At 40.5% G+C, this 18,183-nt stretch overlaps 1 protein-coding gene across 1 annotated transcript; it reads left to right on the top strand.

The window, feature by feature from the left end:
- Positions 1 to 76: 76 nt before the first annotated feature.
- Positions 77 to 3,560, top strand: LOC130749196 (PHD finger protein ALFIN-LIKE 2-like). Its single transcript, XM_057602516.1, has 6 exons — positions 77 to 182; positions 363 to 458; positions 559 to 591; positions 1,379 to 1,601; positions 2,378 to 2,498; positions 3,062 to 3,560. The coding sequence occupies exons 2-6, from the start codon at positions 374 to 376 to the stop codon at positions 3,314 to 3,316; spliced, it is 717 nt and encodes a 238-aa protein (XP_057458499.1). The 5' UTR covers positions 77 to 182; positions 363 to 373; the 3' UTR covers positions 3,317 to 3,560.
- The last annotated feature ends 14,623 nt before the right edge of the window (positions 3,561 to 18,183 follow it).

Here is an 18,183-nt window from a genome sequence, read left to right as displayed (position 1 = left end):
AAAAATAATCCAACTCAACAACCCTATTTGACCCCTAATTTTAATTAAATCAAAACTTAAAAAACTTGGTAGCCAAACAGGCTCACTTTACATTAGGCAGACTAAAACAAAGATAGACAGACACACACACTCTGCGCAGTCTACACTACACTTTCCGTTGTTGTTGTTGTTGTTGTTGTGTTGTATGTATCTCTATCTATTTAACTTTCAATTTCAATCTCCAAACTTTCACTCTCTCATTTTCCTTCACTATCATCATCATCATCATCATCATCATCATCATCACATGCATCTGCGATCTCTTCTTCTCATGCACCCTCACCCCTCTTTCTAGAACCAACCGAACCCTAATTCTCTCTCAGATCTCAATTCAATGGCGTCCAGTCCCCGCACCGTTGAAGAGATCTTCAAGGACTACACCGCTCGCAGAGATGCCATCCTTCGTGCTTTAACTCAAGGTCTCTGATTCTCTCTCTGTTGTTCCCTTTTCAAAATTTAATTTCAATTCAATTATCCATTGAATAATGTTTCTGATTTTTATAATTTTTTCCTTCTCAGATGTTGATGAATTCTATGGACTCTGTGATCCAGGTAATGGGTACTCGCGGATCTGAATTGTTTTCATTTCAATTTCAATTTTTGCTTTCTGTTTCAAAGTTATATTTTTTTTCCTTTTAATTTCGCAATTCTAGTTTCTTTTTGTAAATTTCAGTTGTTTGAGTTGACTTTTTTCTGGGGAATTTCTGACCAAAAAAGTCAAAGTCTAGCATGGCCATGTGTGTGTGTTTTTTTTTGTAAAAATGATTTTTTTTTTGCACTACACAAACATACACACTCACTCTTTTGAACTAACAACTGTCTCTCTATTAGTAGTTTATAGAATATATAAACTGATTAACAAACTAAGTCTGTTGTCTTATTGATAAGCTGGTGATGGGTTTTTTCAGTTTGTTAATCAATCTATTATATACCAATAATTGAGTCATAGAACCCGTTTGGATGCAGATTAAAGAACACTTATTTGAGCTTCTCGAGTGTTTTTTTCTAGTAGATAAGCTCCAATAATTGCTTTTTGGTCCATATCCAAACGGGCTCTCATACGCATATCTAACAGTATTAGAATAGTGTGATTTGGTTTGGAAATAATTTAGGTCTTGTGAAAATGTTGAACGCGAAGATGATTGGTTTTTTGCTTCTCCAGTGTTTGAATTTTGATTTGGGCATATGATTTTACTTTGACAGACTCGTGACTGGTTGAATAGAATTCATGCTGCAAATGCTTTCTTATTTATTGTGGTTTTTATAACAAAGATTATGATTGTGAATCGCTGTGTTATTCCACTGAATTCAATGTTTCCCTGGGGTGTCTTGTTTTAAGATAAGGAGAACCTGTGCCTCTATGGACATCCAAATGAATCATGGGAGGTGACTCTGCCAGCAGAGGAGGTTCCACCTGAGCTTCCGGAGCCTGCTCTCGGAATCAATTTTGCTAGGGATGGAATGAACCGTAGGGACTGGCTTTCTCTGGTTGCCGTGCACAGTGATTCGTGGTTGCTTTCTGTGGCATTTTATCTTGGAGCTCGTCTTAACCGCAATGAAAGGTATTATCTAGCTTTTCTTGGGGTGTATGCATCTAGGGACACTTTAAGTTGGTCGTGGATCAGTATCCATAATTTACATGTATAAAGCACCTCAATTTAAGTTGGTGTTGCTGAAGTCCATCAGCATCATCATGGATGAATTTCTTCAAAGAAATAAAGGCTATTTTTATTAATTGAGTGTGACTGTAGTTTCTTTATGGACTGTTGTGATTCTGGATATTTGTATTATATATATACGTTGGATGGGCAGCAAAAGTGTCATAAGATGATTTTATCCTCCCAGCAAACATCAGGAGAGGTTTTCTTCTTATCTAAAAAATATCAAATCGAGATAAATAAATAAGAAACTCAGGATTAGTGATAGTGGTAGCCTTGGTGCCACGATGGCTGCTGGTCCATGCCCAGCTGCTTGTGTCGAAGCTGACTCTGTACTCTTTAGCTTTAATTTTTAACTGTGTGTTCATGTCGAATCACTTCTTAAATCTTAAGTCCTTTTCCTGTCCTCAATTGTGCTTTTCTTCCCTCCTTACAATTATGTGCGGTGTAAAGGGGATTATATGCCCTGAAGATTCTCAAGGAAAAATATATGCAAGTGAGTTTAACTTATCATTGGCATGTTAGAACGTGTATGCTGTTGCTCTTGTTATTGCAGTTTTCCCTTATAGCTTTTCCACTCTCATGGGTTTCTTTGTTACAGCATTTTCCCTCACTTTCTGTTCTGAGATGGGCATATGCCTCCTTTATTTATTGATGGTTCCACTGATTCTTTATGGCAGGAAACGGCTATTTAGCTTGATCAATGATCTTCCCACCGTTTTTGAAGTTGTCACTGAGAGGAAGCCAATAAAAGACAAGCCCACTGTAGACAGTGGAAGCAAATCTCGGGGTGGCACCAAGGTTAGTGTTCCTGTTTGGTTTGGAGTACTGTTTTTCTTTTGCTGCATAAGCAGAAGTTAGATGTTTTTATTCAAATACTTGGGTGAGGCCTTGTGCATTCTAAAAGTTTTTGATTGACGTTAAGGTATTAGTGTCATTGCATCTTTGGAAGTTATTAAACTATTTTATTTCTCTCTTTTTTTTGGTGTTTATCTACTAAGTCAAACTCAAAGAAATACTTTTAAACATTGTTGTAGAACTGTAATAAAATGCCATTGACATGTTTATTTGTTCTAGTATTAGTGGTTAACTTTCAGAAGCAGCTTTGAGCACACTAAACTGGACCTTGGAGTTTCTGGATAGCAACTTTTGTCTTTGCTTATGTATATGATCATTAAAATAGCAATCAAAGAGTACACTGAGACTGCATTTTTGAAACTCTTCGATCATGGTGTTTGTTTCATGTCAATGCACTGTTAGCATCGATACACTTAGTCTAAGACTATATGAATTAAAGGTTTGGTAATGCGCTAAACCTTTCCATGCTGTTGTTATATGCTACATTCTTGTTCATTTATCTGCAGAGATCAAGTGATGGGCAAGTTAAAAGCAGCAACCCAAAGTTCGCAGATGAAGGTTATGAGGAGGATGAAGATGAGCATAGCGAAACCCTCTGTGGGAGCTGCGGCGGAAATTACAATGCGGATGAATTCTGGATTGGATGTGATGTGTGTGAGAGGTGGTACCATGGAAAATGTGTGAAGATTACTCCTGCAAAGGCTGAGAGCATAAAGCAGTACAAATGCCCATCATGCAGCATGAAGCGGAGCAGGCCCTAGCAACAGGCAACATGAATAATGAATGCTGTGTCATATCTCTTGTAGAAGTTCCTGTCAGGGGTATAGTATCTATTTCTAATGGGCAATCTTGGAGATTAACTTAATTTCTTCTACAAAATTCTTAGAGTATGTTATATAATTTATGAATTTGCTTCTTTGAAGTGAGAAAAGCACTTCAGAGGGAAAAAAAATATAAAAATGATAACAGTTGATTGAAAAATTAATAGAGCACATTTTAACTTCATATTTTGTTATATTTATAGATATGTTATTTGTGATGATTTAAACTGTTTTTCTTTCATACTTCTAATATGCATTTCATCTCAAAGGATCAAAATACATAATTTACGTCATAAAATAATCGTACATTATAGTTTGTTAATAAATTGATATTGTGCTTGTATTTCATGCATCGAAGTTTGAAGCTTTTCTTGATTCTTCTAGTCGCCCTATAAGTATGTTGCTTGATAGGTTAATGGAAGAGGTTTTATGTTATTCAGAAATGTTCATGTGGTTGGTATAGTGGTAGGTAAACTTGATCCTCATAAGGAGGAAGGAGGATGACTCAAGTTTGAATCTGGAGAAAGTCATACGTTAGAAAGGAGTGTTTGTCACAATTTTCTGAATGGGTTTACCCCGTCAAAGATCAAAAGAATCTTCTTGTGTTGCATCATGTATGTCCATGATTTTCCATCTCATGGTTCATGGTTTATCCCCAAAGATGCATGTCTAGAAGTTAGAACTTATTATTCTTTGTTCAAGGCAAATGTATTAGTTTAACACAGGTCTAAAATTATCAATTTCATTACTCCCACTGATGTGAACATAATATAACACCTCACCTCAATCATGTGCCATCGTGAAACTTCATATGTGATCCAGAGCCATATGGTGTGTAACAAATGGTAAGACGACCATAACACTACCTACCAAACAGCTGAAGAGAGAAGGCCAACTCTATGGTTCCCATTCATATGAGTCTAAGATACTTATTGTGAGTGAGGTCTGTATATTTTAGTCAGCTCTACATGGATTTCACCTAATTAAAGAGTGTCATAGAAAACATGGAAAAAGATATCATGGTGATCGAGATGAACATTAATAAGACTATGCAAATTATATCATAACATAAGAAGGGATTGTAAATATTTCAAAGTGATTTAGTTTACAGGCTAAAGTATAGAGTTTTTCAGGGAATAGGTGAGTTTTTCAGGGAATAGGTGACAAAACACTTTTTGTTTTGTCAAAAAGAGATAAATAACTTTTTTTTGGTCAATGGGTTCTGTATTATTTATTTTATTTATAAGCATGGGTTTTGTATTATATTAAAAGGAGGAAAAATGACCATTACAAATACAAAAATAAACAGAACACTTCGACATGAGTCCAAAAAATAGGCATAGAAGCCCAAATTAGATTTACCCAATACAACAAAGCTCAACACAAATGAACATACAGACAAATAAGCTTGCTTGGGTGTGTATTCTATCAAGAGGACTAACAGAGGGGGTGTACAAAAAAGAAGACCCCAAGATCGCAGTTCCAGTTCTAGCTAGGAGCACTCCACCTGTCCCTGTGCTGGTTAGAGAGTTTTCCAGCGAGAGTAAATGCAGCGGATAACATAGCGACTACCAAGGATGAGAAGTAAATGAAGGGTAGTTGCAGCAAAAAGAGAGGTATACCAGATTCAAGATCTAACCAAGCCTCATATCCTTCTGTAGAGCATTGACCAGGACGAGAGGAGGGCACCAGGACCAGTTTCGAGCTAGATTGCCCTAAAGACGGGCTTTGGCAGCAAGATGGGCCTCCCTGGGAGTCCATGTGAAAGCACAGAACTGGAATTGCTTTCTAATTCCATTATGCCCTCAACAATGCCTTTGATGATTCCTATAGAGCTTTCCCCGTTACAAGCCTTCACCAAATCCTTGCAGTCCGATTCAATGATGACGTTGGCGTACCTTGTGTTGGCCAAGAAGGAGATAGCTTCACGGAATGCAATTGCTTCCCCCATAATTGCAGAATTGACATAGATTTATCCCTGTTATAAGGAAGCCACTACTATCCTTGATGATGAGACTAGTGGCCCCGTGGGGAGAAGTAGGGGAAAAGGCAGCATCAGTGTTGCATTTTACATAGTCCAGAGGTGGGTTTTTGGAATGTCTAGGTCATGCATGCCCACGGCCTGTGGTTTCTCTATGCCCTTTTGGACCAGCAGTAGTAGCACGGGGAGGGCGTTGTTTGCGATATCTGCCAGCAACCTTGAAGTATCCTCAATCACCCTCCTTGGGTTTGCGTTTGAGTTTCGGTTCTGGAAGCATGCATTGTTTCTGGCCTTCCATATCTGCCAGAGCAAGATTTCAACTTGGCTAACCTGCAAAAGCACAGTATCTTGATCGGGACCTTAGGCAAATCTTAGTAGAAGTTCTTGAAGCCATCCCCCGAAACAGGTGTTGGGCAGTTGGGCTCCATAACCGGAGCTAACTGCAGGGGGGGAGCCAAACCAGGCTGCCCTGGTCCAGCTACATTCAAGGAACGCATGGATGGTAGTTTCCTCAGCATGCTTGCAGACTAGGCAAGTTGGGTCATGCCCCATGTTTCTTCTTACCAGATTTCCCTTCACCGCCACTACATTGTGTGACAATTTCCAGTAGAAGACCTTGATTTTTGTAGGTATATTGGCATTCCATACCAGATGCCATGTCTTTGATTGAATTGGATTAGAAGAGGAAGGGATTTAATTACTTCTGGTTGGACATTTGTGAGCTTGTTTGTACCCTGACTTAACATTGTAGACACCATCCTTGACCATATGCCAAATCAGGGATTAAAAGAGATAAATAACTATATTGCAACTTTATTATATGGGCCTATTACTGGATATTCCGAATCCAAACTTGTCAATCTTTTTAAGGCCTTTTACTTATGACAAAAAAAAGTAAAAGGCTTTCGCTTATATAACAATTAATTTATGGATTCTACATTTGTTTTTGTCGTTATGGATGAGTCTAAAAGGATTTTTTTATTCATTAAAAATATGATCAATTGTTTTTTAAAAAATTATACAAACAGTCGTGCCCTGTCAAATGTTTCTTGCATTTTTTTTATCAAATGTTTCTTGTATTTATACGCACTTATTATGAGTATTAATAGTTATCACTCCTCCTAATGGATCCTAGTTATGGGCTATAAGGTTGGACTTAGGCCCACTAATGAGTCCAATCTAGTAGTCAACGAATTGGGGAACCAACAATTACAATAATAATATTCGATTCAAAAAATTATTTAAAACGAGTTGAGCACAGAGATATGCTATGTCACGATATGAAACGCACACAGTATATATTATTGTTTTAGAAAATAATAAATATAAATATTTGAATCACTGCCTCAACATTAACTATTCATACATTTCGTCTTCATAATACACATCATTTTCCTTAAGCAAATATTATCAACTGTCCAAACCAAATCAACCTGTTATTCTTTTTTCATACAAATCAACGACACTTTCTGTGAATATGTCACAGTCATTTGTCATTCCTTATAAGAACACGAGGATTTTGTGGGAAAATTCTATTATGAAATTCCGCAATTTGCTTGCCGACAGAAAAAAAGTGAAAGCAATGGCCACATGGAAAAAATAAAAGCTACTATTACTGTAAGTGAGCGCACTCCTGATATTGACATAAAAGTTTTTGTATTTTTTTCTTGTTTATTAGATTGACATCCTAGTTAAAATGCAAAATAGCCCAATGCAGCATTTTTTTTTATGGAAATAAATGATTCATTGAAAGATAAAGGTTTGAATATCCGACCGAATACAAGAATTAAAACAAACAAGAAATATTTCATGATCATATTCACATGGCTAAACCATCAATGTATTTTAGAATCCAATACACAATGTTAAAAGTATTGTAGTAAATGAAAGTAATGTAAAAAGAGAAAAAGTTTGATGTACTGCCAGTGTAAAGTTTTTTTACACCGTCAACCAATCAGATTTTAAGAATGTGAGAAAATCTCTCTTTTCATTTAATTTCTTTAATTGACATGTCACATCCTTGAAATCTGATTGGTTGACGGTGTAAAAAAACTTTATACCATAGGTGCATCAAAATTAAACTCATGTAAAAATATGAATATATATTTTTTAAACATAACTTTACTTAGCTTAATTATTGCATAATTGCTCAATGTAATTAAGGTGTTAATTATCCTGAAATGACGAGTGAGTGATTGGCATACATTTATCCAACATTGACGTGATCGAATTGACATGCTCAATTCAACCTATAGTACATTTTTTTTTTGAAACGACCTATAGTACATCATTACAGTCATAATAGTTACATGGTGCATTAAAAACGTGTGCTTTATCATCTCAAGCAATGGTGGGTAGATATTAGACATATATAAAAGTATCACGGGATTGCTATGCACGTTTTTTTCCCTCACGAGACCAAAGATATAGTGGGTGAGAGGAGGGCGACCAACTTGTTTGGGAGTACTTTATTGTGGGGTTACAACTGTTTTCGTTTGGTGTTTCGATTATGACTTACCCCCTCCGGTCCTATTTATAAGTATGAAAGAGAAGAAAAATCTTGGTCCTTTTTATAAGAACCAAATGAAAGTTTGAGCTATATTAATTATTTTTTTCCAATGATGCCCTTATTAATTCTAACTTGTAGAATGTGTCTCATTAATTATTCTCTCTCTTTCCCACTTTCCAACATGAATAACAAAGGGTAATTTTAGAAGTTTATTTTGATTCAAGACAAATTTAATGCATTTTATCTAGTTTTACTACATTTCTTAAACTATGTGAGTTTTTTTGTTGTTGCTTATAAATAGGACCGGAGGGAGTATGAGAAAAGGCATCCAAGTAGAACCCATTATTTTTGGGAAAACTATTGCCATACATACAAAATTTGGCAACATATATTAATTAATCATACATATTAGTGACGGTTTTAACTATCGTTAGTGTTTGTGATGGTTAAAAATTAGGCTTAATTGTAACTTTGGTCCCTGACGTTTACCAATTCCACAATTTTAGTCCCCCACCTAATTTAATTATACGGATGGTTCCTGACTTTGCTGCCCGTCTGCAATGTTGGTCATGTCGTTTATTTGTTAACGGAGGAGGCTTACGTGGATGTCCAATTGAAGAGAGAAAGAAGGACTGAAGAGAGAGGGAAGCACGTGAGACCTACAACAGTCATCTTCTACCCTCTTCCTCTTTAAAAAACAGAGCACCGTGAGGAAGATGTTTCGAAGCTTGAGATTTAGCGAAAATGGAAGAGATAAAGAACGAACGAGTACCTAGACGCGAGGAAGAAGGTTGAATCAGTTGCTGGTCTCTTTCTCTCTCCAATTCAACTTCCACATCAGCTAAGTGACCATCCACGTAAACCTCCTCCATTAACAAACAAACGGTAGGACCAATGTTGCAGACTGCCAGCAAAGTCAGGGACCATCTGTGTAATTAAATTAGGTGGGAGACTAAAATTGTGGAATTGGTAAACGTCAAGGACCAAAGTTGCAATTAAGCCAAAAAACTATTAAGAAATATTAAGAAATGTGTATGTTAAATTTAGGTCCATCAAATTTCGTACATTCATAAATCAGAGTGAATTATGTGTGGTAGGGTTGTCCATATTGGCCCGGTTAGACCGAAACCGGTCTAATTGACACTCTTTTTCATATTTAGTCGAACTGAGTCGGTTAGGTTCTTCGATTAAAAAAATACTCTCATTTTGTATGGTCTGGTACGGTTTGCGCTTTCAACCGACCGAACTAGTTCTTACAAAAAATAAAAATATGCTCAAGCCCAACCTATTATATGTAACCCAACCCTAGCTTATAAATACTCTAGCCTTTAACCGAACCCTCACAATAAACCTTATTTGTCAACCCAACCTGGACACACACAACCCTTCCAAGCAAACCTTAATGCCGCACCAACCACCTCTTCTCCTCCCTTCTTTGTTGTCACAATAGACATGATGAGCCACCACCACCATTCCGCCCCCAGTCAACCACCAGCATCACTTCTCCTCGTCGATACAAACCCTAGAAACGATAACCATGCCACCACCACTTCTCATTTCTTCTCAAGATCTGAAATTACCCGATTCAATTCACATCATCGTGTTCTCCTCTTCAAACCAATACCACCGCAACAAATAAGGCATGTGTCTTCTTCTCATCTTCCCCACACGATTGTGGGCATGTCTTTCATCTTCCTCCACTTTCACTCTCTAGTGTAGATTTGAATGTTGCACTTCAAGATTTGAAGTTGAAGATGCACTCATTCATTGAACGTCGAGCGAGATCGGTTGCATTAGAGTTTTTTCATCTTTATTTCTTTTTCTTAATTATCTGTAAAAATTAATCTTTACTATGATTTTTTTTTTGTTTTGGAAAATCATCTTCTTGTGTTCATACTTTCATCTTCATTTTTTTTCTGAATTTCTTCTGGATATTAAACTCGAACAAAACCACCCACCAAAACTAGGAACTGCCAAAACCAAATCGGGTTAACCCTTGGCAACTGGGCGGTCGGCGGCAGACCTGGTGGTTGGGTGATTTTCACCGTACGTAACCAACATTTACAACCTGAAAGCGACCGAACTCGTCCGAGAGACAAGCCTAATTAGGGATGACAATGAGTCTTAAACCTAGTGGGTACCAGCAAAAAATACTCACAATGGGTGGAGTAAACACCCACTAAATGGGTATGGGGGTCGAGCATGGGTAAATACCTGCAAAATACCCGCATACACATATTACACACGTAATTAGTAGTATATTAATAAACTTGAAATATGAATTTCTAATTTATTTTATAAAATTAGTAAGTGAAGTCTTAACATTAAATATATTGTTAATTTATTCTCACTAATTTAAAAACAAGTTAGTAACCTATAGTTTTAGGAGTTTATTGACAAATTTAAAATTATAAATTTAAAGCTTAACCTCCTCACTTATTTTATTTTTTTTCAAAAATTTACACTTAATCAAATGATTTTATTTGTTAAATATTTTATTGAATGGTCTTTTGTATTTTTAATTAATGTTTTCTTACTTCATAATAACAGCTATAATTTGGTTTTCAATTGAAAAATTTATGAAAATTAAATTTTGCTTAACTAAATTGCGGGTAACGAGCACGAGTACGAACGCTCTGATTGATAGTCAAGCACTCACGCAGGTATGAAAACATATACGTGTAATTTTTGAAAATATGAATATGAGGATGATAACCATAGTACTATCCAGACCTAGTCATTGGCATCCCTTGGCCTAATGTGTGAGATTGCAATTACCAAAAGAAGGCAAATTAGTGCTAATTAAGTAGACCAACCACTAAAAGTGTGTTTGTGAAACCTTTTTCGTCAGTTAACTCACATTTTAAAGTTATGTTTTTGATGAAACCCAAGAAATTGATGAATTGATAAAATATACGTTTTCCTCTATTGCAATAACCAATAAGTTCACAAACACACAAGGACGGATCCACTTGGTCATGCATGTTTGGGGGCAATTGCCCACACAAAGTATTTACATTTCCTTATTATATATATGCATCATACCATATGTAGTAGCTGCCCCATAAATTTGGTATGTAATGTTGCATGTTTACAGATATGTGTATTTATATTATTATTGATATTCTTATGTAATTAGTTGATGGTTCAATCTTTAAATGTTATGTATGGAGAATATTTGTTTGGAAATAACTACTCACTTAAAATAATCTCAGCTTCAATGAGATTAATCTCATGATAGCCGGCTATGAAATACTTTATAATAACAAAAATCAACTGACGGTTGATTCAAATAATATATGTTTAAGTATAAATAAAAATCCGTATTGAAAGAATTAATCCTTATTGGAATATAAATGTTCTTAGCTTGAACAACTGTGGTCAATCAAACTTAAAAATATTTCCCCACAACTTAGAATTTCCTATGCCCCATATTGGAAAAAGCTGGACGAAAGAATAGGTGTCCACTAGGGTGGACACTTTTAAAATTGGTCCACTGGTGGACCAGAAGGTAATATTGACATTTCCACTTCCCACTTTACCTTTCTCTTCAGATTTACCCTTTGGTCAAGCTCTCAGCTTCCATGGCATCACCCAACTGTCTTAGATTTGCTCAAACTCTCCTAATTTGCAAAGCAAAAATTCCCTACAGCATAATAATAGCAGCATCATTCAAGATATGAACCCTTTATCCTTCAAACTCCCTACAACATCCTTAATAATTTCCTCCATTGGAATGAATTCCAGCCCAAATCCATGAGTTTCTTTGATCCATCCATCCTTTGCTCTCAACAATCCAGGCTGGGTATCACATCTTTAAAATACTTTAATTACATTATTTTTTTTAATTTAAGAAATTTGACCTTTTTTATAAAAGAAACAAACAGTGCTGGGGTAAGAGGAAAAAAAGAAACGGATCTGGCCAAACAAGTTCCCATGAAGAAGATACATGGGAAGAGAGAGAACGATAGAAGCAGATCAACAACGATGGAGGCGCGGTCTAGTGGTTCCGGCGCGCGGCGCGGTGGCCTTGGCTGAAGATCGTAGTGCGACCCTAAGCACGGTGGCGAGGAGTAGATGCGCGGCGTGGCGAGGTCGAAACAGAAAGAGAAGCGAAGGAAAAAAGAGAAGAGAGGAAATCGGTCAAAGGGAGAACGGCGGCGCCGGATGAAGAGGATCTGGGTCCTCCTTCAACCTCTTCACCACCTTCAACTCCTCCATCCCCCTCACCCTCCTTCCCTCCTTCCTCTATACCCAGACATATAATTCTTTGTCACAATAACAGATGCAACTGAGATCTAAACCCGTATGGAAAGAAAAACAATTGTCATTCAACAAGATTAAAAAATGAAATACAGGAAGAGATTGAAACAGAAATCAACAAAAGAATTGCCCATGATTTTCGATCAATTTCATGTGATCTGGTAGATGAATCATGAAAGAGCAGATTTAGAGTTTGGGAAGAATTGAGGAGTGAGCAAGAGGATATTACGCTGTTACCCTTTTAACAGTAACTCAATTCTAACCACTGATTTTAAGAATATTCCTAGATTCCTCTATCCAACGGTTCTGAACCATTGGTCCATCATGGACTATTTTTAAAAGTGTCCACCCTAGTGAGCACCTAAAGAAGCAATTGTCTATATACTATGGATTACGTTAAAAAAAAGTACTCTTGTTTCCACAAATGAACAAGAAGCAACTAGTGAATGCAGGCAACTAGGTTGAACTTAACCTATTATTAGTAGCTCGGATTCATGGCACATGGTGACATGGCTATATCCGTTTTACGTACCTTGAATTAACATCACCATTGAACTTCAATCCCACTAGGCCAACTAGAGAGAAAGCCGTTACCCTACCACACCCATTATTATTCATTTTCTTTCTTTGAATTGACTAAAAAAACCACTCCCATTATTATTCATTTTCTTTCTTTGAATTGACTAAAAAAGATTAGCATCCCTGATTTTCCGTAGAAAGGAAGAGTGAACCTATATCGAGCGAAATGGGAATATATAGAAGAGAGTAATGAAAAATACGATAATAAATATTGTAATAAAAAATAAAATAAAAAACTTGGGAAGTGGTAAAAGAAGCATTTGGAGTGTTGTCATCCTGTAATAAATCGTTCCAAGGGTTAGCTTAAGTGCAGGTAAGAGCGAGGAGATGTAAAGGCTGGGTGAGATGAAGGGTTTAGGGTTCGAACCCTGATGAGGAACTAATTTACTAATATTACTAACAATTAACACTTACATATAAAAAAAAATCTTGTAATAGATCACTAGCATCTGGCTCGTATACTCTAATTGGTATGATTGGGAAGGGAACCCGAGTGTTTGCCTGGGGAATCGGCCGATCAATTGAGTCCTCCTTTAAGCACTTGTGTGAAGTTTCCTGGAGCAGTTCTTTGTTTGCTTTGGATGGGGAATGTTCTGTTCCAAGATTGCTGGGTTTGGGGTTCTTTGAAGGGTGCTTTTGTCCTTACCTAGACCTCTGTTTCCTTCTTCTTTGTCCCCTGTTTTGTACAATGGTTTATTAGCAACCTTTAATGCTAATAATTTGTTCATTCTTTTTGGCTGTTCAAAAAAAGAAAACTAGCATTCAGCTCTTCCTAATGATCACGAAAGACAGAATCCCGATCCCTAGCACATTAGGATCCCTACTTAAAGTTCATTATAGATCTGACTCCCAATAACTTAGATCACAATCTCTATGACAGCATCCGTAAGTGCATAGCATTAGAATCTCACTATCAATCTGTAGTTGGCCAGCAGCATAAGCTAGGCACCATAGAACATGCCATAGTGCATGCCATAGCGATGATGATAAGTAGTTTAAAAATAAGCAATTCTATAATAGTCTATTGAATATATGTTTTGACTTGATATAAAAAACAATATTGTGTAAACTTATAGATAATTGACTGTACTATTTATAATTTTGTAAACTTTCTTGTATTATTGTATCGTACTATTAACTATTAAGCTACGCTAGCTCTTAGTAAAGAATAAGTCTATTTAGCATTTTTTTTTTCACAGAACGCAGAATAACTTAAAAATTGGTGTTGTTCTCTTAATCATATTCATTACCCTGCTCCACAAGTAATATTATAGATATCAGATTGTAGGATATACATGCAAGTGATGCAACTGATAAGGAAATATGCAATGGGAAATTGGGAATATTGATATAATGGGAGAAATCGAGAAGCCATACAGCATTAAAACAGTGGCTGGAACTAATCAACTAATTAAGCAAGTGTTGTTTAACTGGTGGATGTATGTTTAAAATGAAGAAGGTAGTAATTGCAAAGGTATGAAATGTATCTTGTTGGATTGTTATTGGAAGGATATAGACATGATTCGTGGGGCACCAAAGTCCAAAGTATTAGTAGGAATTATGAACTGTGGAATGAAACCATGTGTCATGTGGGTGGAATCGGTTTCCTTTTACTGCATGTGTTTGCTGGTGTACTTTCCTTAATTATTTCATTGTATCTTTTACAAAGTATTTGTAACTGTATATGCATCTTTTCTTCCTGTTCCGGGAACCCTGACCGAAGACGGACAGGGCACCCAGGCCAAGGGACAGTTTGGGGGAGTCTAAGAGCCCCCTGCTCCTGGGCCCCTACCGAGGGTGAAGACAAGGAACCCGGGGCCCACTATATAGAGGTTGACCTAGGCCAACTACCCTAGGGGGTAGGTTGGCTGGTGCAGATCTGTAGGGCTCCCAAACCGTTGGATCACTGTTCCTCTACAGGAAATCTAACGGTGATCCGTGACCCCAGGTACGAGCCATGCATGACGTTGCATGGCTCCAACCCTAATTCTACCTCTCCTATATAAAGGGAACATTTCTTCTATCAAAAGGTAACGTATTCTCTCCAAACTCACCATTCTTACAACTTCTCTCACTGACTTTAGCATCGGAGTGCCTTGCAGGAGCCCCTCCCGGGACCTTGCCTACTTGGAGTCCTTCAACGCGTCCAGATCCCCTCTCTCTTACCCCTTGTCAACGGGTAGCTTGATCTCTCCCAGATCAATTGGCGCCGTCTGTGGGGATCTGTTAAAACTCTTCCCAACACCGCGTGCCATCGCCTCAAGTCATCAACTAGCAAGCTATGGTAGAGACACGTCAGACTTCACGCCGTCCTGTACCAACTCCTGAGGGCCATGTGGAGACTGTCAACGAAACTACGGATTGCAGAACTCCTCCTCCTCCTCCCCAACACCCACCTCCCCTGACTCCTCAACCACAGCCCCCCGCTCACCGGAACCCGCGGCCATTACCCCGCATGCGGCCCATGAGGCACTCTGCCGCTTGGAGGCCCGCATCCGGGCAATGGAAAAGGACAACGGGGCAGGGCGAGAGCAAGCCCATAGTATGAGGATTCGAGACGCTCAAAAGGAGATTCACATGCTCCGAGCACGCCTGCGACAACTTGAGGAGCAGGAAACTCAATCACGCCCCCTGCCAGCGTTTTCCCAGGAGGAGGAGACGAACAGAGGCCCGATCCAACCCCTACTACCAGGAAGCACGCCGTCGGGCACCCGCGGTTGAGCGGGTGGCCAGCCATACGCCACGGAGACGCTACTCTCCCCGCCGGAGCCCCTCCAGGCACAGGAACCCCTCTCCGACCCGGGACAGGACGCACAACCGCCCCAGGTCTAACAACGCGCTTGTCACCTATCCAGCGCCGATCGGAGGCCCTCTGTCCCCTGAGATTATGGCGTTTCCTTTCCCTCCGGGGTTGGCGCGGCCCAAAGTGAAGCTCTACGAGGGAGACACCGACCCGCAAGAGCACGTGAACTTCTTCGTGGGCGCGATGCAGTATGCTGGGGCCAGCGACTCTTTATACTGCCGATGCTTCCCCATGAGCCTTGGAAAAGGACCCATGAACTGGTTCCAGAACTTACCGAGCAACTCACTGCACGACTGGAGCGGGGTCGTGTCCTGCTTCTTAGCCCAGTACTCCTCGGTGCGCAGCATACCGAAGACCGCGCAAACTTTGGCTTTGGTTAAGCAGAAAGAGAAGGAGTCTCTGAAGGCATTTCTCAATCGGTTCAACAAGGAGGCCGGAGATATCACCGGCCTTCTCCCCGACACTAGGTTGGTCCTGGCTATCGCAGCTCTTGCACCAGGACCGTTCCTGACCTCGTTGGACGGCAAGCCAGCCAACACTCTAGAGGAATTTCTAGCTCGAGTAGAGAAATTCATAAACATGGAGGATGCCGCGACCCTAAGAGCCGCGAGTTAGACACTCGCGATCAAAGGACCGCAGAAGATGAAGGAACATAAGGACCAGCCTTCGACCCGGGAGTCCAGACGGAAGGGTCAGGACGAACGAAAGTCGAAGCGGAAGAAGTATGATAGTTATACCCCACTGAACTCCTCCCTCTCACGTATCCTGAGGGAGAAAGCCTCCACCGACCTCAAAGACTGTCCCCCCCCACTCCTGACGAGAGGGGACAAGCTGGATTCCAAGAGATTCTGTGAGTTCCACGACAGCCCGGGTCACAACACTGACGAGTGCCTGAACCTCAAGGACAAGGTGGAGGAACTAATCAGAGCAGGAAGGCTGTCTAGGTATGTAGCTGTGTCGACGGGGGCCCTCCAACGCCCGCGCTCGCCACCCCCAAGGCGGACACCTACCCCTCCAAGACACCGAGACCGGACTCCTCCCAAACGCCGATCGGCAGATCGTCGAGAAGGGACTCCGCCGTGTCGCCAAAGCCCCGAACGTCGCCAGAGCCCCGAGCGTCGCGGACGAAGCCGAGAACGGAGAAGAAGCCCCGATCGCCACGGCCGGGATGAAGTCAGGAGACAACATGGAAGCAATCTAGTCAGCGTCGGTTCAATAGCAGGAGGATGGGCCGCAGGCGGACCCACCAACAACAGCCGGAAAAGGAGTACCCGCGTCATCATGTCCGCGGCTGGAAGGCCCCGACCAGGGTCCCTCCACACCCCAAGGTAGAAGGTAGCCATTACCTTCACGGAGGACGATTACGACGAGGACACCGGTGAAGAAGATCACCCCATCGTCATTGAAGCCCTGATCGACAACGGTAAGATCCGAAGGACACTCATTGATACAGGTAGTTCCGCTGACATTATGTTTTACGATGCTTACAAGAGCTTAGGGCTATCGGTGAAGGACCTGCTCCCCTACGACCATGATTTGGTCGGGTTCACAGGGGACAGAGTCCTACCCTTATGATATTTTGATACTTGCCTTTCCTTGGGAGATCACAGAATTTGCAGGACTATAAAAGCTCGCTTTCTGGTGGTGGAATGTCCAACGGCGTACAACGCCATTCTTGGCAGGCCAAGCCTCAACACTTTCAGGGCGATCATATCCACCCACCACCTAATGTTGAAGTACCCCTGGGCAGGAAGGGCGGTACCTGTACGCGGCAACCTAGAAATGGCAAGGAGCTGCTACAACTCCAGCTGCAGGCTGACCAGGGAGGAAAGGAAGAGAAAGAAGTCTAAAGCGCACGACCAGCAGGGCAACTTTCACGTTCAACACACCAGTCTCGTGACCGACCTCGACCCCCGCATGGACCAGTCTAGAGACGATCAGCGCTTAAAACCCGACGGGGAGACCCGCCCTATCCAGGTCGGTCCCCTTCCGGAGAACACCACCAACATAGCTCGTGGCCTTCCCCGAGAGCTCTCCAAACGGATGGAGAAACTGATACTGTCCAATGGGAAACTGTTTGCCTGGTCGTCGGCAGATATGCCCGCCATCGACCTCGCATTCTGCAGCCACAAGCTTTCCGTCGACCGGAAGTTCAAACCTGTCGCTCAGAAGAAAAGGCAAATGAGCGCCGAGAAACAACAAGTGATCCAGCAACAGACTGCAGAGTTGCTTTAAGCCAAGATCATTCGGGAGGTCAAGTACACTACTTGGCTCTCCAATGTAGTCCTGGTCAAAAAGGCGAACGGGAAGTGGCGCATGTGCGTCGACTACACTGACCTCAACAAGGCATGCCCTAAAGACCCCTTTCCCCTACCAAGCATTGATGCACTGGTAGACAACTCCTCTGGGTACGAATACCTCTCTCTGATGGAAGCCTATTCGGGCTACAACCAAATTCCCATGCATAGGGACGACGAGGAGAAAACTGCTTTCATCACTGACCGGGGCACTTACTGTTACACTATGCTGCCTTTCAGCCTCAAGAACGCAGTAGCGACCTACCAAAGGATGATGACCCGAATCTTCGGGGACCTGATGGGAAAATCGATCGAGGTCTACATCGATGATATCATAGTCAAGACCCCGAAGGGGGGAGACCACGCAGCTGACCT

Source organism: Lotus japonicus, chromosome 3, assembly GCF_012489685.1.
Source record: "Lotus japonicus ecotype B-129 chromosome 3, LjGifu_v1.2".
Taxonomy (NCBI): Eukaryota; Viridiplantae; Streptophyta; class Magnoliopsida; order Fabales; family Fabaceae; genus Lotus; species Lotus japonicus.
The sequence above is the reverse complement of the archived record's forward strand: the minus strand, read 5'-3'. Positions and strand labels throughout refer to the sequence as shown.

Coding starts and splice junctions, on each gene's coding strand:
- LOC130749196 (XM_057602516.1), top strand. CDS start 374: ATGGCGTCCAGTCCCCGCACCGTTGAAGAGATCTTCAAGGACTACACC. Junction 459..558: donor CCTTCGTGCTTTAACTCAAG/GTCTCTGATTCT, acceptor TTTCCTTCTCAG/ATGTTGATGAATTCTATGGA. Junction 592..1,378: donor CTATGGACTCTGTGATCCAG/GTAATGGGTACT, acceptor TCTTGTTTTAAG/ATAAGGAGAACCTGTGCCTC.